This window comes from Nyctibius grandis, chromosome 6 (assembly GCF_013368605.1).
Source record: "Nyctibius grandis isolate bNycGra1 chromosome 6, bNycGra1.pri, whole genome shotgun sequence".
Classification (NCBI taxonomy): Eukaryota; Metazoa; Chordata; class Aves; order Nyctibiiformes; family Nyctibiidae; genus Nyctibius; species Nyctibius grandis.
The window spans coordinates 15,211,962-15,234,551 of NC_090663.1; the positions used below are offsets into that span (position 1 = coordinate 15,211,962).

General features: G+C 40.3%; 1 protein-coding gene across 1 annotated transcript; it reads right to left on the minus strand.

Moving 5' to 3' along the window:
- Positions 1-1,010: 1,010 nt before the first annotated feature.
- Positions 1,011-21,333, minus strand: WDR1 (WD repeat domain 1). Its single transcript, XM_068402948.1, has 15 exons — positions 21,170-21,333; positions 20,761-20,882; positions 16,753-16,843; positions 13,552-13,699; positions 11,935-12,115; positions 10,020-10,097; positions 8,454-8,534; positions 8,102-8,335; positions 7,175-7,264; positions 5,771-5,925; positions 5,017-5,104; positions 3,865-3,975; positions 3,215-3,388; positions 1,974-2,118; positions 1,011-1,675 (listed from the first exon to the last, which is right to left on the minus strand). Exons 1-15 carry the CDS (start codon positions 21,183-21,185, stop codon positions 1,566-1,568), a joined length of 1,824 nt encoding a protein of 607 aa, XP_068259049.1. The 5' UTR covers positions 21,186-21,333; the 3' UTR covers positions 1,011-1,565.
- Between the last annotated feature and the right edge of the window lie 1,257 nt (positions 21,334-22,590).

The window sequence follows — 22,590 nt, forward strand, 5'->3', positions numbered from 1 at the left end:
TTTTCCAAAACTTCTCTTGTCCTTGCATTGTTAATAAGCAGACATGCAAAATTGCTAATGGAGAGATGCAGTAAGCACAAAGAAACCATAATACAAAATATTCTGCTTCTTAGGTAAAACCTATGACAACTGTTCTAATGTGTATGTTGGTCTGCGTGGCAGAAGACATCTGATCACTACTCCTAAAAAGAAATCACCATTTTTCCTTTTAAAAAGATGTTTCACCAAATCATTTTTGACAGGCAGATTTTTTTTCAGCAATTGAGCAATGGTCCACAGTATGAGAAGCAGCAAAAGCATTTTATTTGCTGTATAATTAGTGTCATTAGAAATACGATTGGTAAAAAACCAGCACACAATTCCACACAGAAAGAAAAGCTTAATAAAAACCAAAGAGCACTGGAGGGGGGGTGGTGGTGAAGACTTAGCAGAGAAAAATTTTTTCTAAAAGTATTCCAAAGTTCTGCACAGCAACAACTTCTTTTGGCCACTAGAGATGGTAACAAATCTTCCTACTACTTTGCATCAGAGTGTCCTCCTCGATCCTTGTTGGACTCCCAGCTACAAGTCACTTAAATGTGTTGTAGAGTGTGAGAAGGGAACTAAGCACAAGATCATGATCTGTTTGCATTAGGTAACGGCTTCCATGCAACTGTTCCGCACATGCAAAGGCATAAAACTTACTCAGCAAACACCATCTTCTCAAAAATCACTTCAAGTCATAACAATGCTTCACTTTAATTCCTGTACTTTCGAAAAGGTGGTAGAAGTACTGCATTTTTTTAAAACAATAACATGCTTCTCCTCCTTCAAACAGAAAATATCTTTAATCTTTGAAACAGAATGATTTTCTTCTCCGACATTGAAATGACCAGACATTCTTAATTCATGAAAGTAACAAATGTGTCTCTGAAGCAAGAAGTTGCCACAACGATTACTTGTAAACATTATACCCACAACAGTAAGTACATCAAAACCCCACACTTCCACCTTAAAATAAACCACAAAGCTTTGACATAAAATACATAAAAAGTTTATTATGTATGTACCCCATTTTGTTATCTGGAGGAGAAATTCTGAGGCAACAGTTTGGTGCAGTACAGAGAAGCAAAGCAATATACAGTAGCTGCACACAGCTTGATTGGTTTCAGATCACAACTAAATACTCTTACTATGACCGTTAGTACAGAAATGTTCTGTAATTAGAAAAAATGAGAAGTAGTACTCTCATGCTGTACAGTCTCATGTTTCTTGGTTAGAAAAGAACAACTGATTGAGTTTGAATCTTTCACACCTGAATCTTTCACACCATCTTGCTCAGCTGTTGCCTCTGGAATGTTCAGCACGAAGGTTAAGCTCCAGACATAATTTAAGTGCTTTTCATGTGCAAACTGTTACTGGCTAAAGCTTTCAAAGTACATTTAATTACAGATATGAACACCCTGTAAAGATATGAGGATATGATAGCAGACCCAGAGGCCAATACAGATTCTTTAAGAGAAATGCTATGTTCCGCTGCAGTAGTTCTAGTCCCTGATTAGGTCCTTCCAAAGAGAGGGCTTATTTCAGTTGTAGGAGATAGACCACGCTTTGACAGAAGCATCATGGGATGTTGTTACTAGAGTATGTTCATCCAACCACGCCAAGCCGCTTACATGATGTAGTCTGTGAGCATCTGCATGGCAGCGTGAAACAACGGAAAAGAATTAGAAAAGCCAGGCCAACAAAATAACTTATGCACATATTCCAAATGTGATTTTCAGCTGCATTAAACACTAGTAGTGTATTTTAACAGTGACTACAAAATAACAGAAGAGTTCTGGCTATCGTAGGTAGACAGAGATTAACATGAAGGCTAAATTAGTTTGGGAACATTCAAAGCCTGCTTAGCATTAGTTCTAGAAAACAGGTACTGTGTTGGATTTCAAGAACTACTAGCAACTTCCAAAAGTAAGATTGTGAAGGAAACATACCTGGTATCTTGACTGTGGTCTCTGGATCACTTACGGTCCAAACATACACCATCATGTCCATGCCTCCAGAAGCAAAGTGTTCATTGTCTGGTGACCAGGCAATACAAACAATTTTTGCATGGTGTCCGTAAAAGACGTTATGTTCCTATTTGAAAGTTAGAGATATGGTGTTATTTCATTAGTTTAAGCTACTTCAGGAAATCACTGGCTTTTAAGGTGCAGCATCACAATAAGCTACTGCAAGACTCCAGACAATGTACATCTCAGGTGCAGATGGATGCCCTAAACCAAGTGGTGGCTCCACTTTATGCTATTTATTTAAACACTCATCAGGCCAATAAAATGCAAACCTCTTGTAAAAAACGCTAAGACTTTTTCTATGAAAGCTGGATCTGTAAAGTGCAGATGCAACAAATCACTTCTTACTTAGAGGCTTTTAAAATAACCCCACGGATGTTTCTAAAAGCAAAATTCTTTCAATTTTTACTTAGAAACTGAAATGTTTTTGTGGAACGCCATCCTGCATTTTTTACTTCAGTGTGGTTTCAGTCAAAGCTTAATGACTTTACAAGCTGATACACATATTGACTGCTGACTAAATAGTGGAAATTGCCCATTTTTTGGTTCTTGGTTAAAAGACACTAGATTGAAGGATAAAAGATTTCCTGCCATAATGTATCCCTTTCATTGCTTAGTTCTTACCATGGAACTGTGTGCCACAGCCAGCAGAATTTTATTGCCAACTCTGCTTTATTTACTTCATTAAATTTTATTGTACTGCATGATTCTTATCAAATTGAGGCTGCATTCTTGTCCATTTTACAAAAATGAACACAAATTCTCTAACAGGCATGAGTGTATTTGGTTGACTTTTTTTCCTTTAAAACACACTAGTGATTCAGTTGACCTGAATAAGGAACCTGCATATTTTGTCATGTTTTGTATTTAACTACTGCTAGCCTGTGGAAATCCAACCCCTCCCCCATTTAACTCTGTGTTTTTTATTAGATGGGTTTGAGTGTTTTCCCAATAGTCAACCTACACTGTACATTTCCTCACCTATTCTTATGATCTGAAGGCTTCACATAGGCTGCTGTGAAAAGCAACACCAATTCAAAAAGTCAGGTAAACAGTCACAGGAACACCAAATATACATCAATGATTTCACAATTAAGTCAGTCAATGAGATGTCAGTCAATTTGTTTTTAAACAAACAAAACTCCTGATACAACAATTCTTACCGCATAGCCATCAGTGACACTGAAGACAGTGACAACTTTGTTTGCATCACAGACTGCAAGAAAGGCACCATCGTGAGAATACGCCAGGTCAGTAACAGGACCTTTAGCTTCCAAAGACTTATCATCATTTTTCAAAGAGGTTCCTTGGATTGAATACAAACGGACATTCCCATCCTGCAAATTAATAGTAAAGAAGCGGAGGGAAGTTATAAAAATCACTTTACAATAGAAAGAGGAAGGCTTACTGAGTTTCTTGAACTTTTTGCATCAATTCTATCTGGTAGTGCTTATATTAAGAAATAGTTTAAAGAACCCATCATTTATGCTGGCTGTAATCCAAGTCTAGAATATAGACCCGATTTCTAGAATTTGCCTACTTTAAGCATAAACTGTGTAAAAACAATCTTGACAGTTTTAAAATAGCAAATACAAGATAAAAAAATTAAATGGACATTAGGTCACAAGGGTGGGAGAACCCAGGGAATGAAAGCCCAAGAATACCAATTACACATAGTTTACTTGTTACAATACTGCTGTTGTTAGAAACTGCCACCAACTACTTCTCAACACCACACACCTACTATTATTAAATGCTTCTGTTCCTAGTTCAAGTGTTCCAAGTAGCACAGTTTTAGGAAGTGCAACCTTACCGCTCCTCCCACTGCTGCTGTACCTCCTCCAGGGTGAATGGCTACAGCTTCAGGCTCATAGCCAAGGTCATCAATTGCAAAACATTTTTTCTTATCTTTCATCAAGACAATCTGTAAATAGAAAACCAAAAACTAAGACCTTTCTTCAAAGTGCCTAATAAAAAAGTATGACTAAGCCACATTGCTTAGTCATAAATACAAATCCACTCTGACTGCTCACAAGTTTACTATATTCTGATCTTAAGGGAACAGTTTCATTCTTTAAAAAAAAAAAAAGAAAGAAATGCCTATGTGTGGTGACTAACTAATCTGCTGTACTGGAGTACTTATGTGCTCTAAATTAGGTAGTGCAGGGCATGCTCTACTGCCTTATTTGGTTTGAGCATGAAAGAAACATGGACAAAACAGTATTTTTAGCAATGCTTACTCCCTTCCTGGTTCACTGTTAAAGGAAGGGAGGTAGGACCAAATTAGTAGCAAGTCAATAATGCAGTGTTAAATTTTAAAGGCTATTTGCTATCCAGTTCTATACTATGGACAACTGGAATTAAAACTCCCATGGAAAACATGGTTGGACAACACTACTGAAAGTCCCAAGCATAAAACTATCATCCAGAAGGCATAAATCATTAGAAGTCAAGCATACTTTGATACAAGACAGCCCTGGTGCAATCTCTCTGATTTTGCATGATCTGAATGCTAGTGGCAAGCAAGCTAGAGCTACTTATGCTCTACAACAGCATTAGTTAATTGGTTAGTTACATTAGTTGCAAAAAAAAAAAAAAAAAAAAAAAAAAAAAAAAAAGCAGGAGCAAGACACCCTTTCCCCAAAATCTCGTCACTGAAGAGCATGATTCAGACTGGTGTAGGCTCCCAGCACAAAGCTGTATTGATAACAAATTCAGAAGCATCCACACGAGAAACCATGTGAAATTTAGATCTATACATAAGACAGTCAAATTGGTACAGGATGCAAAAAGACAAGCCTATCAAGTATCCTGCTTAATTATGTTCCCCATAGCTCTTATTATGAAATTCTGCAGATGTGCAAGGTGATCCCACACTAAATAGGTTTGTCAGAAACCATCATGTTACCATACACAGCATTATTAACAGAGCAATTGTGTTGATAATCCACAAGTTAATACTTACTTGTCCAATGCATAGAACTACAGTATAACCACCAGGACCCACAGCTAAACATTTTGGTTGAACATCCATTTTCACAGCATCCTGGCCACTGGAAGAAGGTGCCAAGGTGGAGAAGCAGGAAGCACAAAGCAGAAAAAAAAAAAATTATTCCATGCCTACCATTATTTAAAATTGCCTATTCAAATAATCACCCACTAATGATCAAGAACATGCATAATTTAATTTTTTTTAAATAATCTGCAAAGTTTCCTTCTGTTTACTGCTTAAAGCATTAATATCTTTATCAGGTAGTACACACCTTCGAAGCGAAAGTCAATGTTACTACACTAGAGTCTAATTTTTTTAAACTAACTATGTGATCTTAATAGGATTCCTTTAAGTTGTTTTCTTCAATTGTGGTTTCCATGAAGAAACTAACCACCCTCCTAACCACATTTATTACCAATATTCCTGGGTATTTATGAATCACAAAACAGGCATCCTTCTCACAGTCCCCTAACTAAGCCACCCAATACAAGGCAGATCTCCATCTAACATGTGGAAGGGATGAGACAAATTGAGAAGTCTGGGATGCATTTCTTCTTGTCACAGGAAAAAGCAAGGTTGGTACAGCAATGATTTCTACAGTTTCCATGGTAACTTAAAACCTGAATAAATTGCAGCATAAAATTCTTTACCATATAGATCAACAAAACTCTTGCTGTAAAATAATTAGGGCTGCAATACTACAATAAAAGGCAGTATTTTAACTAACCTGTAGTCCCTCTTGCTAAGGTTGGTGTAGCGCACAGTGTCATCCATACTGCAGGTGACCAGCTGATCCATTTCATCCACTGCCATTCTAGAAACCTGGTTTGTATGGCCTTTCCCAGAAAAGCCATCATTCTCTCCAGTTTCAGAATCCCAATAATGTGCATAATAGAATTAAGGAACATTTGAGGACACTGATGCAGTCAGATACAGCATCATAAAAAGTTAAATAATTAAAAGAATACCTAAGGTTAGAAGGGACCTCTCCAGATGGTTTACTCCAATACGCTGCTCAAAACAGTGTCAGCTACAACAGGCTGCCCATTCCTTTGGGTTTTGAGTATCTCTAGGGATGGAGACTCTACAAGCTCCCTGGGCAACCTGTACCAGGGTTCAACCAACATCAAAATATTTATTAAATGAACCTCTGATGTTCTGTAACAAGCTAAATGACCTACCACAAACATAACAAAAACTGGAACAATTAGTATTAGGTCTGACAACAGGAAATACTTCTTAAAGAATTATAGTTATCAGCCCTGCAACATTGGCTTGCCCTGATGTTATATGTTAACACCAGCTTGAACTAAAAACACTATACTACAGCTTTGCAAAGAAACAAGTCCTTTACATGACACCATTTTAATGCATCACAGCAAGCAGGACGAAGGACTGCAGTTTTATTTATAAGCTTCAACACTGAAGAAAAGCCAACAGTCTCCTAGCTGAATACAACCCGTCCTCACCCTTTAACACGCCCTCAGGAACCAGGCTGCATTCACAGTGTTTTGCTCCAGAAACCAAGAGGACTGAAACAGAGTCTCAAAAGAAGTACAAGTTCTGTTCAGTAGTGAGAAAGCCTGATGACATCTGGGATATCAAATAAAGACACAATCAATGTCTCACAGAACTACAAAAAAACCACCTAAATACAAGTGGGAAAAACACAACTGTAAAGAGAAATGCATGTTAACGGGTCAGAGACAGATCAACAAGAGTTTATTTTTCTTGTCCTAAACATCTAAAAAACAAGATATACGACTTTCAGCACATGCCAAGATCTACCTACCGCATGTAACAGCAAGAGACAGCAATACATATTTTGCCTGTATGACAGAGTAAATGGAAAGTTACAAGAGGCTAATTTATATATTTACTTGCTCCTCCGTGCTAACAATCTATCTACCACAAAGAACTGACAATTAGAAATTAAGAGCTGGCTTATATTTAGCAGGAAAATTTAAAGCCAATCAATAAAATAGGCAAGTTAGGGGAAAGCAAAATAAACTTCAGACATAAAATACTCATGACCAATAAACGTAAGTTTTTGTCTTTGGCAAAGCTTTTTTCTCCTAATGAGCTCTCTCAGACTGTAAGGCTAGAACAAATACACTATCATTCAAAGGATATTAATATGACCATCATTACTTCCAGAGTAAATATAGGACTTCCCACTGTTTTTATGCACTGTAAGACACTGAATTGATTTACTATGACCCTGTGAATAGGACACAAACAGTAATTATTGATAGGCAATTTTTCATCTTCACACATACATAAGTCAAACCTATCCGAGAAGAATTACAGGTTACTCAGAAAATAACACCTAATTTCTTCACACGCATTAAAAGCCACTCAGAATACAAATCACTAATTAACGGTGCAGTCCTTTAACTGTTGCGGCATTGCTATTTCCATGTACTGCTCCTGAAGAGAAGGAATAGACACCGTGAATATCCTTATTAGCCTGCTGGGACAAAATACTTTCATGGCCTTTTCATCAACGAAGTTTGCTTTCCAGATACTTTATGATTCAAGAAAGAGGACTAAATACGGCCACGTACCCACACCAACTGCCAGAATTATAGCAGCAATAGCAAGAATCTGGGACATCTGTTTCTAGTTCATGTAAAAATGTAAGTTCCCGTGAGACTGCTGTATCAGTGAACTCTAATTCCTAAAATTAAAGCTCAATTGCCCAGTAACCCTAGTCACCTTGTTCACAACACACTAGCTCTGGCAGAATGAGACATTACTGGTAGTTTTCTATCCATATTATTTCTTTTCTCATCTCAAGAATGCTTAAAAGCTGCTATGAAAGATAAGTTGATAACTGTAATTGAAATCAAAATCAGTCCGTATATTTGCACAAAGAACAGTATCACACACATTTTAACTTCTTGATTCACATGACTTCCAAGAGTCAGTCACACATAGCTTGTCTGGCAATGCTAATTTAACAATACCATTTTTCAAGTTGTTATTCTGTCTAGACAACTTCAAACACTGAGTCATTTATTGCACAAACTGTTGCAATAACAGAAGTTTAACCTACCTTTATGACACGTAAAGGCTTATTTGGGTTGTTCTTGTCCAAATAATTGATATAGCCAGACAGGGAGACAGTCAGTAAGTGGTCTTTCTGCCACAAACAACCCAGCTGCTGATCCAACACGTTTGATCCCATGTTAAAAGTACTGACAATTGAATTAGCACCAACATCCCAGATTTTAGCAGTTTTATCTCCAGAGGCAGAAAGCAACTGACTACTGTCAGGGCTCCAACTAATCTGTAAAAAAAAATGTCACCACAAGATAGTAAATGCATTTATTATTGCAAGATTTCACAGTCCATGAACTTGGTAATGAAATACTACAGACCATTTGTACAAATGAAGTTATACTTACAGCATAAATACCTCCATCATGAGCTTTGCCTCCACCAAGAGCACACACTTTCTCTCCAGTCTTCCCATCATAGACAAAAATCTTTAAGAGAGCACACAGACATATAACTTAAAGGGAAAAGAAGTAACAGGAAAAAAAAACAAGAACTGAAACATTGTTACTTGCACTACACAGATCATTCTTTTTTTACATGGCACACCTGCAGGTTTATCAAACACTAGATTTATGAAGAAGCACCAAGTATTCCTGCATTTAATATTTAAGGCTAAACAAATGAGATGAAAATTGTAAATAACCACACTAAAACACTCTGTACATCCTGACATTTGAAATTCTGGAAGATGTTACATTTTTCGACTCCTGCTGTGATGGCAGCTGCTTAGTACTGCAGTCATGGGTATCTCCCTTCTTAGGAGGAGCTACCTATGGTAACAGTGTCATTGTCAAACCTGTCCTCATCAGTAGGGAGGCCGCATGGAGCTGGGTTGCTATCTACGAGTTCAATATTTCAGCCAGGCTTTGCGGGATCATAACAAGGACAGGCGTATTACAAAAGTCTAATGTGTTCCTGCCAAAATAACCAGGAAGAGAAGTAAAGTGGGTCAGGGCAATCCCAAGCACAAATACAGGCTGGGCAGAAAATGGACTGAGAGCAGCCCTGAGGAGAAGGACTTGGGGGTCATGGTTGACAAGAAGCTCAACATGAGCTGGCAATGTGCGCTTGCAGCCCAGAAGGCCAACTGTATCCTGGGCTGCACCAAAAGCAGCGTGGCCAGCAGGTTGAGGGAGGTGATTCTGCCCCTCTACTCCGCTCTCGTGAGACCCCACCTGCAGTGCTGCGTCCAGCTCTGGGGCCCCCAACATAAGAAGGACATGAAGCTGTTGGAGCAAGTCCAGAGGAGGGCCATGAAGATGATCAGAGGGCTGGAGCACCTCTCCTATGAAGACAGGCTGAGAGAGCTGGGGCTGTTCAGCCTGGAGAAGAGAAGGCTCCAGGGAGACCTTATAGCAGCCTTCCAGTACCTGAAGGGGGCCTACAGGAAAGCTGGAGAGGGGCTTTTTACAAGGGCAAGTAGTGATAAGACAAGGGGGAATGGTTTTAAACTGAAAGAGGGTAGATTTAGATTAGATCTTAGGAAGAAATTCTTTACTGTGAGGGTGGTGAGACACTGGCACGGTTGCCCAGAGAAGCTGTGGCTGCCCCCTCCCTGGCAGTGTTCAAGGCCAGGATGGATGAGGCTTTGAGCAACCTGGTCTAGTGGAAGGTGTCCCTGCCCGTGGCAGGGGGGCTGGAACTAGATGATCTTTAAGGTCCCTTCCAACCCAAACCGTTCTATGATTCTATAATATACTAGGGAGATGGAATGGGGAAAAAAGCTGAGTGAGAATAGTCTGGCTGACATCAGTTGTTGCAGCTTTATAGGAGGATACTTAAAAGTTTAAGCAAGTCATTTCTTGGCATCAAAAAGAAGCAACAGGGATTTTACAATACTAATCCTATTCCCCAAATGCACAAGAAAATCTTCTCATGCTAAAATCACTACAAAAAGGTTCCTTGTTTTTTACCTGGCCATCTGCACTAGCTGTAGCAAATCTGTTCCCATCAGGAGAAAACCTCACACAGTTCACAAACCGTGTATGGTCCTGTAGGAAAATAGTAAGAATCAGCACACAAAATAAGAACAGACCTTTTTACATAGAAGATAATCCAGTAACAATGAAGTTCTCTTAAATGTGAGCCATAAATTAGCTGTGTAGGAGATGCCTGCTGTAGAAAATTGCTACAGCGCAAGTCTAGCCTCTATCAGAAGAGGATCATGGGGATCATGAACAGCCCAGGGAAGAAACTGTGACATCAATACTGATATAGTTCAAACAATTTAGCACAATACCAGGTGAACAAGTAGCCAGTTTCAGGGATAGGTAGGAAAAACCCCTCAAGCTGTAGCCTAGATGCAAACATAGGATTCTTCCCCTCTGGTCACTGAATTCTTCTGCAAGATTCTCCCAATTTTGACACTTGCTTCATTGCGCAAGTTTTATACACAGAAGAGTACTTTACCCTTCTTATTGTAAAAAATACAAGCATGAAGAATAAATTATTATTTGACTGGAATTCAATTTCTGGGAGACTGCATTAGTGTTAGCTCTGTGAAGTAACCAGGCAAGACTGATGTATGCTCCCCAAATAGACTATTTACAAGTAGGAGACTATTCAAACCATGCTAACTAGAAAACACACGGTAAATAGGGAAACACCACAATGAGGCCAAAGCTCCCAAGCAAAGAGATTTGGGAGACTATTTTTAGTATTATGAAAGGCAGGTTCTAACCTACTTTCTTTAACTATAGTGGTTTTTTTTTCCTGATGATACCTCAAGCTCTAATCTAAACCATGTAAAAGCCTGTACCAGAATCCCATACATCAATTCAAATATCACTTTAAAAGCAAGACTGCATCACATACCAGTCTAAGCAGCACTGGTAAGCAATTCAGACTTCAGGGTTCCAAAAGAACCAGCTTAGCAAAATGCAAGTATCAACTTAAGTTCAGAAATATATTAGGCAACTACATCACTTCATTGGATTGCAGAGCTCAAAACAATTCCTTTTCTAGAACTGGAATGGAATCCTTACTAAAGTCAGTGTATGAAGACTACTCAAGGCACATACTTAATAAAATGCCTACTACTGTGTTTTTAAAAATAAAATAAGAACTAAACATTTTGAGTTTACTACTGCAATATCCTTTTTTTAAGGCAAGACACATCTGCCATCAGAAACAGCTGCAGAAGCTTTTGGCTTTTTGTTTTCTTTGGCCTCAATAACAATGAATGTCTTAAAAGTGGTAGTTCCAGACTTTGTTTCATTTACATAAGAGATTTTAACTAGTAGAATAAGAAACAAAAAGTGAAAAGGAATGTAGAAACAGAAAACTGCCCACAGAAGTTACATACCTATTCCTTGTTGTAGAAATCAGTTACATTTTCAAACATCTACACTCACCCTTTCTAAGCTGCCCTGGGATTTCAGATTTGAGCACTCTTAAGCAGATTGGAAAATTCCATTCACGCCACCATATTTATTGAATCAAGCACCTTGGAGAGTATTAAGAAATTCTATGCAGGTATGCACTGGGAAGCTGAGTTCAAAAAGCAGCAATAGGGCCAATGAAACATCCTACTTCTTAACTTATAGAAGAGGATGAAGAGCCAAAAAAAAAAAAACCCAAAACCCAGAGAAAGTGCTTCAGGTTTTATTCTTAACTAGCCATTTATCTCAGTTTTCTTGGCCTGAGATAAGCCTTCAGTTATACTCATACATGGGTTTAAGAGAGCCACTTGACACCAATTATGCCTCAAAAGAGAGCGCTAAGAACTTTTGTTTTAACAGCTAGTTGTGACAAGAACTTCGAGCTTGTTGGAAAGCTTTTAGTCAACTTGCTGCAGTTTAACAGAGCCACACCTAAATTTAAACTTACACTTATTGTAAACTTGAACTTGAATGGCGGTCCCTCAAAGAAAGCAGCACAGTTGTCATCACTGCCAGTTGCCAGACGATATGGTCTTGTTTGTTTAATGTCCACGCTATTGATCACTTTGTTGTGCCCAGTAATCTCGCCAACAGAAGAACCACTATCCCACAGGAAAACTGCTCCGAATCTAGTTAGAAAAGCACACAATAATTACAATTCATAAAAGTTACATGTAGATTAACTCCTTGAGCATCTGTAAACAGCAGATTTGAGTGCACTTAAAGAAATTAGGTCATCTCGTTAATCTCATGCAAGCGCATCACAGTTCCCTGAAGGCTGAGATCTTGCTGGAGAGAGAATCTATCTTCAATAGGAGACATTTGCTGAAGGGGACAGACAAGCAGGTTTTATGTAGAGCTTCTAAAATTCTGAGATCAAAAAGATATTCTTCAGTAAGTCTGTTGGTTTATAAAAGAAAGCAGTAAATTATTCCGTCTGCCTAGTCACTACACAGAACACAGAAAGCTAGGATAACAACAACATCAGATCATTTATGAGTATTTAGCCTAGACTGGGTACCATCACTTTTACAACTATTATCACTTAAAGGTTTAAGGAAGAAGAGTCATAACAACATTTTTGTCAGTTCTTACTTTAAGTCACCTAAAAAAAAAAAAAAAATCGGTATAATCAATAGAGCGGCATTAAACTGCCAGAGCATCGCTATTAAAAAGCGGTTCTATAGAATCACTTCAGCAAAATTCTAGGCTGCAAGTGCATCCAATTAACAGGAAACCGGCAGAGTTTTTGAAGTAGGAGAGAAAACTTCCATAGTACCTACCCAGGGGAAGGTGGGGGTGGAGGGAGGGATGAAGGACAAAGAATCTTTCTCAAATGCCAGGACACAGTACACGACAGCGATTTAAAAATGGTGCAGGGGGCCTGTGAACAGGACCACACTATGTTTTTCAGGCCTTTAGGCATAAGACTACCTGGTCTGGACTCTGCCTTAAAGATCTGTCAGTCTTTCAACATCAAAGAAAGGACACAAACCTGACTCTAATGGGCACCTCGCTTAGTCAGATAAGGACAACTTGTGATTTTCTTTTAACGTCCATATTTTTAGGCCTTATTATGGTAGCATTGCTGATGCAGAAAGTTCAGATACACTTTTTTCTTTTTTTTTTTTTTTTACTCTTATTCAATCATGTACTCTCCATTTGGGAGGGGTGAAAGAAGACAGAAAGAGAGTTGTCTTGTGGTTCTCCCTTCCTACTCTATCAGGATTAGACAAAAAATCCACCAAAAGGCATACTGAACAGCTATCATTGAAAGTAAAACCCACCTCTAAAAACTAAACAAGACCCACACTATTTTTAAACTGAGCAATTCTAATAGGACTGTACTTTCCAAGTACTTTTTACAGCTGTCAAATACTGCATAAAGAGTTCTGCTGCACAACAGCACAACTTGGAAGTCTAAACAAGGAACAAGCCATAATTTTCTTCCCTTGAAGAATTAAAAGCTTTCTGCAAAGAACCTGCTTTGTTAGAATACAGACGTTTACAGTATATGTATGTGTGTATACATATATCTACACATGCATGCAGAAGATTTACTCACTTTTCCCTCCCTTCTCCAACCACAGCAATTCTCTTGCTGTCTTCAGTCCAGGCAAGGTCCTTTATTTTTCCTGCAAATGGCTGATACTCATACTTCAGTAGGTGTTCCTTCTGAGTAGTATCCCAAATTCTCAGCTTTCCAGAGACATCTGCCATAATAAAATAGAATATAACTATTGTTGTTCCAGCATGACTCAGACACATGACTCAACAATCTGCCAGGATACAGCTTTTCAACCACACTGAATACTTGTACTAGGGACCTATTATCTTACCTGACTACAATTACTACAAATCACTTAATTTAGGAACACTGAAGACTACATCCGTTCCACTGATTTATGTTTTTAACCAGATATTAAGGTTCAAGACATGCAGCAATAAATACAAAGACAACTTTTGCAAACAGACACATGAAAAAGTTGCACAGTAAGAGGGCAGGAACTCTAATGTTATCATGCAGTGTGTGTTAAGTATCTGTGTCAAACAAAGAAAAACAAACCACAGAAAACAAACCCCAAACTAGCCCTCCCTCCCCAGCAGCTATAAGATAGCTTACCCACACTTCATTGGGAAGTAAGCTACCCTACCTCTACAGTAAGAAAGCAATTTGGTGGACAGTGGCTGATGCACTAAAATTCATACCTCAGCTTTTTTGTACCTTCAAAGCAAACCCGTTCTGCATACAAATATCATGTATACGTAAACACACGAGGAGATTTCTGCCCACAGAACTCGATTCATGCACACTCATCGGCATACTTTTTCTATACAGAAGCATATACACACTTAACCTGCACTATCTGGATTACTACAAAGGAATCCAACAGAATATTCAAAAAACATAATGTCACAAGCAGCAGACATAGCACAGGTTGTAACAATTTAAGACTTAATATAATGAAAGCTTCCTCGGTCACGGCTTCCTCTCAGTGTTACACAGCCCTAGAGCTTGCTTCTATGCAGAGCAATTACTGTGGTGCAACATTGTAACCAGAGGAATTGTTCCATATACAGACAGGTCTACACATCTCTAATGAAACCTACACAGCAAATTCTGTATCTATTGGACCCTTCATAAAAGCCACTGTTTTAGAATAAACCATGTGCTAAAATATATACCTTTCACCTCAGCAGGACGTTTTTGAGTTCTGTTCACCATTTACTGGTGCATCTTTACAGTTCAATTTAAACTTATAGCAACCCTGTACCTTTGGGACCTGATCACAGACTCATCTTCTCCACTGCTGCTAAAAGGACAGATGCAGAATCCTCCATTTTACATAGAGAATTTGTTACTGGAGCAGAATTTTAATGTGGACTTCAAAATTTAATCATTTGCTCCATCTATGAATAGATAGGACACATATAGCTTTAACTTTGTGGTATCTCCCATTACTACATCTGTTATGGCTGCAGTAAGAGAAATTACCATAAAAGCCACAAAGCATATTGCCAAAGGTCTGTCTTGCCAAGCACATGAAGTATTAATGCAGATGCATGGCTTATGCAGGTTTATAGATAGAGAAATGAATCTTACATGTTATACTTAGAAACAGCTTAAACAGCCTGATACTATCTTCAGACCCCATGCTCAGCAGTATCACAAAACTATTTATAAATGACATACAGAAGACACTTTTTAAGGGAAATACTGCAGCTTAAATTAATTTACTTGGGTATGAGAGACAACTTCTGCAAAAAGTCAACTGAATACTCCCCTAGGAGCAAGGAGCTTCTTTAAGCTGATCATTAAAGAAAAACTTCTTCACAGATCAGACTATGTATATATTACTGTTCTTTTACAGAGGACTGAAAATCTACAAGGCTACAAGAACAAAATAGATGGTTATTCTGAGGGTTATGTACAGCACAAACCTAGAGCACCAAGTCTGTAGAATAAAGGGTGTGAACTGGATTTTAAGAAGGTATTCAGTTTGACATATGGTCCACACACAAGACTGAGCCAAGAAAATCCTGGCTCTGGTTCCTTTCAGACAGGGAGTGGGGAAAAAAGTGGGGGGGGGAAAAAAAAGCAAAAGCTATGCTATCAGTGTTCTTAAGGCTTCCCCAGTACTCAAAAGATACATACCCTAATACAGGATGTATTCTGATATGCAGGAAGCCAGAAGGATAGAACACTTTAGATTTTTAAAAATATTGTTCCCTTTAAATTGCTGAGAGAGAACCTCCCATTCTACTAAGACCTGTGCATGAGTCTGAACTCACTTTCCAAGGAGCTCATATTCAGAATGTTTTGTTTTCAGATACACTACTTAGAAAGCATTTGTGTATTTGGGCACATTACTTGCTTCTGAAGTGTTTCTAATTGACACTGGCAAGCAGATTAAAAAAAAAAAAATCCACAGATTAACTGCAAATATTTTTAAGAAATAGAAGTTATAGTATCGCATTTATCAATATTCTTAACTGTATACCAGTCCTCCTGAAAAAAAGATCAATTATTTGAAGGTAGCTTCTATTAAAAGTGTTTGTTTAGTTCTTTGTAAACCATACAGCCATTTCCGCTAACAATCCAGGAAATTAATGCTGTAGAAATTCACATTACCCATTCTCAGACTATTGATAAATATGCATTACATGGAAACTGAGAGTCAGCCTCCTCCTCTGCTAACTCACCGAAGAAAGCTTTTTTTAGTTCAGGTTACAAATGTAAGAAAAATCACACCAAGACTTGCCAAGTTTGGTCAGGAAGAAAGGGGGAGGAAAAAGAAAGGAGGAGGGAAAAGAAAGGAGTATACACTCTTCTAGAATCCCTCCCCTGTCCCTGAAGTATAAAAGTTTCTTAACAAACAGAAACAATAATCTTGTATTTCAGAAATAACTTTTCATTCTGCTGCATGTACACAAGTCTTCATTACACTAAGATCTGTTCTCTTTTAACGCTTCACACTAAGTATTTAAAGTTCTTTTTCAGGTTCTTTTTGATTTAAATAATAGATTTTACAAATACCAAGCATGTCACTAAACTCACTGCTTTAGAAAGGGGTTAGAGGAACAACTACAGAAACTGTTCCTCTCTCAGGCATATACACGTAATTCCATTGAAGCATGTCACGCTCACTACGTATGCTCTGTACACACATGTGAAGCGTAACTACTGTTTTGCCACTAACTTTTGTGTCAAGCACTTTACAGCTCTGTCCACATATCTCATGCAGCATGCGCACTGATACTTTACCTCCAGATGCTATGTAGAATCCACTGGGAGCATACTTGGCAACTACAACCTGATGGGCATGCTCAGTGTAGATGTCAGCAATTGCAGGATTCTAGTTTAAAGGAAAAAAAAGAAGTTACTAAGTTGTATTACCTGGTTTTCAAATGAGTAAAATCAGACATTCGAAGATAAAATTCAGAATTTCTCCTAATGCTCCTTCTCTCACACCCTTCCTTCCAGCTTAAATTGAGCTATTGTCTACAACTGAGAAGTGCTGTACACATTGCAGGACACGGCTGTCCAGTACGACTAAAACAACACGCTAATTTCTAACAACTGAAACAATCAAAGTATTTCCTCTAACAGCCAGAACTGCTGTGACCATTTCCTCTCCAATACCTGCTGAAAGGTAGCAAGACACTCTCCAAAATAGTAGGCCAAGCACTGGACTTTCTTTTTATGGGGCTGGCCCAGGTAAGGCAGTTACTCAAGTAGAATACTAAATGCGAGCTGTGCTTCGCAACACACATGCAAAAGTTCTACTATAGTTAAGTATGAAAATTAAGCATACAGTTGACCATATTGCATGGCCATTAATCATCACCCTGTAGTCAAGATCACTCAGTAACCAATGAGGTGTGCAAGGCTTGCTTTTTCTTGTTGATTGCCATCTGATTAAAAAGCTAGTAGACTAGCACAGGAAAAGACATTTTCCCTAGTATCAAGAGTTGTACTGAAATTCTGAAAGAAATTCACTGTCACTGCATCACAATTTTATCTCTTCAGTCTTAAACATGTTTTTAGATGCAGGTTGGACAATCAAACTGACTCAGTGCCACAGTAGCAGATCAGTAGTGTTACACGACAGAGGTGCCGCACAAATCAGAAAAGGATGATATCAAGGCAAAATCTGCTCTCCAATTAACTGTATAAAAAATGCCATCTGCACAGTTTCCAAATACAGTGCATATATGCTACAATAGTAACACTACTCCTTAGAAAACTTTTTCTACCAGTTAACAGGTATCTTCCAGCTCCAGAAACTTGACTCATATGGTCAAAACAAAAGTCCATTTTAACTGCTATAATTAATACAACCAAACCAGAAAACCACCTGATGTTATGGCATGACTCAGCCAACCAATCAGAAAAAACTAAAACACCTGCTCTGTGTTAGAAAGCAGTCTCCTGCTTGCAGGAGTTCTTGCTGTTGCAGTACTGTTGTATCTCAGGAGACAGAATACAGCTTACTCATGCAAGAAGCGGGAGTGAAAAAGAGCTGCTTTTATACATTGCTTGAGTGCATTATAGCCCTACTTAAGTCACAATCATCTGCATTTACAGCATACATGTCACTCGCCATTTTGTGTGCAACTGGATTTTATCTAAGCAAGACAAGATAATGTTTTCCCTGTGCTATAGCTGCATCACCTACAAGTTCAGGGAGCTCAAACCCCCCCACACTTTGTTAGTAATGGCATACATTAGTAGCTGCTACTTTACAGCAAGAATCTCCAAGAGTCCAGGAAGCTAAAATGAGAGACTGGACTTCACAGACCCACTTAAGGGGTTAAATGAAAGATAGACTCCTAAATTTAAGATACAGTAAATAGATTCAGGAAACCAGGTAATAAGTTAGAGCTGCCAATTTAAATGCTGTTTATTTGATAACATTGTTTCTGCTTGTAAAGTCAGTTTTTAAACTTGTACCTCTTTCATATCAAAACCCAAAACCACCCCACTTCTGATGAGATTTTAGGATAAGATTATACTGTTAGCTGGGACAAATGCAGTACCTAATACCAGACTCAACAAGAAGAGTGAGCTTATGTGGCTTATTTCAAACACTGAAACCAGAGCCACATATGAAAGTGAGCAGTTGAAGTTCCAAGCTTCAAAGTAGGTTTAGACCCATGAAGACAATAAAATATTAACAAGGTACGAAACCTTACAAATATCACTAGTCTTTCTGACTCACACTGCTTTTCCAGCACTGTTCCAGGACTTTTTCTCATTAAAGTAAGTATCTAGCTCATGCTCAAAGATCAAGCATTAACCCTGAAGGTTACATTCATCACCACTGATTAGCTAGTACTAGATAACTTCTGACTTAAGAGACAGGTGATCACTGCATTTTAATGACCTGTTTTTTTAATTAGAGCACATCCATCTCATTGGAGAACTGTTCATGAAGGGATTACACACAGACCCCCCACAGTATCTGATTTGGTTGTTGCAAACTATCATACAGGCTTCTGTATTCAGAGAAGGCATGACTCTCAACTAAGAGCGAACACACTGCCACGCCAGGTTCCAAACAAACTGCAACGTTCTCCAACACAAAAGCCATAGCACAGGCTTTGGTCAGTTTTTGTGTCACTGCTACAATACATTCTGTAGTTGTCTGCAGAGTGTCAGCTGTCAATTATTAACTGTAGCAGACTCTCCTTGCCAGTTAGGTAAGTTTGCATATCAGCATGAATTACACCATAAAACTGAAAGATTTATGACTTCCATTCCCAACTTCCCTTGAGAGTTTAAACAGCCTAAAAATTTGAATTCCCACATTCCCACCTCACCCGTGCTCAGATCATGCCATGTGCTCTACATTCTGGCTCATGCTGGAACTAACATTTGCACTGGGAAAATCTTCAGTGAGCTGATTCAGGAAGATAAAAGCAAATCGCTTTCTTCCAATTTAACCTCCGAAATAGGGTCATATGAGCACTACTGACAGTGCAAGGGAGGAAGTCACAATCCATAACTTGGGCAAAAACAGTAACATAAGCAGAGTGGCTTTTCTCTCTTCTCTCATCACACTGTGTGCCATTACAGTGTTTAATTGGGGCTTCTGGTTTCAGAAAATTGAACTTTTCTTGATACCAAGAGTGAAACACTATTATAACATTATACCTAGACATTGAAACCAGAGTGCAAGCTCATTTTTAAGTGGATGAATTTAAACTGATATCAAACAAGAAATTTGCAAAGAATTAAGTTATTAGTAGCATTTCTATATTATGGCATAACAATGCAGAAGTGTCTGAATATAGAGGGGGGTGATGACATAAATCAGGAAAATAGCTCATAAAAATTCAGTTTACAAAGGTGATTTACAGAAGTACCCATAAACAAATCCATTGTTGTGGAGACCTAAAAATTCCAGAGAGGTATGACCTGCAGGCCAAATCTGCAGTAAGAAAGGAAAGTAAACGTAGGGGGAGAATTTGATTTTCTAAAGAACAAGTATTTACTTTAAAGAAATGCATTTTTTGAAAACCAGTAGCAAGACAATAGCCTAGACATGTAATACTTCCTCCATCCTTCTCAAAGGGATGCCATCTTTGAAAAGAAGTAATTTAAATAACTCAACATTTCTCTAGTTACCACCGAAAAATAAAAAAAAAACCAACAAAACCAAACAAACAAAAAAAACCAAACCTTGACACCACTGAAAACATTAACTGGGGCATTCTAATATTTAATCGCTGAGAAAAGTTCCCTGTAACCAGGGCTGAGAACTCAACACATAGACAGCTTGCCACACAGTCAAGCAACTGACAACTGTTTTGATTCCTGGAGCACAAGGGGGAAATGGACTAATACATTTAAAGATAGGTGTCTGCAAGTATTTGCATGCTTCTCTTACAAGCTAAAGGCCCAATACAGCAAATAGGGAAGAGTTCATTTATTAGGCAAACACAACACTTGTAATAGTGATACTTAAGAAGATAAACAGGGCCAACCAGAACATACCATCCTCTCATCTATAAATCCTATGCAAAGAGAGGGAGAGAACTGCACATTTCACCGAGATTTTTCCACAGGTTTTTACAGTCGCTGCCCCTGGTTTTATGCCTGAGTCATGCTCCGTGCTTATTCCCCTGCTGCTGATCACAGATCTGTGACCTCAATTGAAATTACTAAGTGTGAATGAAGCCCAGGCTATTAAATGAGAGGGGCTGGGAAACAAAATGAAACTTAGCAAAAGCTCTATACTACGAAACAAAATAAATTAGGATACGTTACATCTATGTTCCTGATGATGACACATTTTCCATTGGTATAAAGAAAATTGTTGCCCTTAGGATCACCTCCGATAATTTTCGAAACGCCTCGTTCAACCTGCGGGAGGCTGGCGAACACTTTTTCTACGGGAAAAGGAGAAACGGGAAGGGGGGGAAAAAAAATAAGAGGTTTAATTTCTCCCCCCCCGTTGCCGGCCGCCAGCCGAGCAGGCAAACGCCCCGCCGGCAGGCGCGGTCACTTGTTGCTGTCAGCAGGCTGTGAGGAGCCGCCGGCTCCGCGCCCGCCTCTGGGGCGGCGGAGGGCCGCCCGGCGGTCCCGCAGCCAGCGGGGCTCCCCACAACCGCCCAGTCCCGGTCCCTCTCCCCAGCCCGGCACCTCGCCGCTCCGCTCCCCCCCGCCGGGGGCTTACTGATCTCGTACGGCATCTTCGCCCACTTGTTACGGCGGCGGGCGGTGGCGTTGAGAAGGCAGGACGGGAAGGGCGGGCGGGCGGGCGGACAGACGAGCGCAGCCCCGCGCAGCGCAGGCGGAGCGGAGCAGCCCGGCGCGGCCTCTCGCTCTCCCGCCGCCGCCTCAGCCGCGCGGCGCCCAGCGGCGGCACCAAGCAGGAAGCGCCCGCGCGGCCCGCCGCTCTCCCCTGCCTTTGACCATATATAGTCAACTCTGCTCGCGCCGCGCCACGCCGCACCCCGTCAGCCCGCGCCCCGCTCCCTCCCCCGGAAATGCCGTCGACTCGGACGGGCCCGGCGGGGGCTGCGCTGCGCTGCGCTGGGGCGGCCGCAGGAGCCGGCCCCGCCCCGGCAAGGGAGCTGCGCGCAGGCCGCCGCGGGCGCCACACGGCGGCTCTGGTCGCCCTCGGGCTGGGCGCCGCCAGGCGGGCTGCGCATGCGCGGGCCCCCTCCCCGGCCGTGGGCTTCCTCGGCGCATGCGCGGTGGCGCAGTGGGGCTGTGGGGGCGGTCGCCGGCGTTGTTATAGGGGGAGGCGGGCTGGGGGGAAAGGAAGTCCGCCCTGACCCCAAGGGAGAGGGGGTGTGCGGGCAGAGGGGGTGGCCTTGGGACGCTGAGGGAGCGGGAGCTGCGGGTGTGTGCGGAAACAGGCCGGGGGGAGCTCCGGTGCTTGCGCTGTCGCCCCTTTCCCCACCCTCTCGTGTGGCGCGGCAGCTCCTGCTCTCTTGACCTTGAGGCAGCGGCCTCTGACTCCCACGGCATCGCTAAACGTAGCAGCTGTGGGGAATTTGTCCCGGTGATAGCTGTTGGGACACGGGCTGTGTGCCTTAAGTTATGGACAGGACAGACCTTTAGTTTTGCTTGGGAGCCACCATATTTCTTAGTAGGGATTGAGTCGGCTGTAGTAAGCTCCTGCGACAGAGGCTATGCAGGTCTTCTCGTCCTTTATTTCCTCCTTCTATAGAGGTGTTGGGAAGGCCCTTCCTGTCTGCAGTATTTACTTAAAGGTCACCCTTAACCTAATCCCTTAAACGTTTATGATTATGTTATTAATATCTGATGCACATTCCCATAGCTTTATGCCATTTAACTCCAGATAATTGCTGAGGTGCTTTACAAACTGTGAGTTTATCCCAGAGTTGCCCCTGAGGCCAAGTTGGATGTCTGCTTAAATTAACATGGTCAGCAAGCTGTAAGGAGACCACATACTGTCTTTCATGTCTCGTATATAACTTTGGATAAATTCTATTTTTCTCTCCTTCCAATGCTATTAGTATAAATAATGAGTATACCCTCAGTTCTGCATGATACAGCAAGGCAAAACTTACATATCTAATCAGCAGAAACTCCTAAAGTGGGTGCTTGTTTGTGCTTTTGTCCTTT

Excerpts from the sequence above, each read along its gene's own strand:
- WDR1 (XM_068402948.1), bottom strand. Across the intron at positions 8,336-8,453 it reads ATGATGGAGGTATTTATGCT|ATTAGTTGGAGCCCTGACAG; the intron begins GTAAGTATAACT and ends TTTTTTTTACAG. Across the intron at positions 2,119-3,214 it reads GTGTCACTGATGGCTATGCG|GAACATAACGTCTTTTACGG; the intron begins GTAAGAATTGTT and ends ACTTTCAAATAG.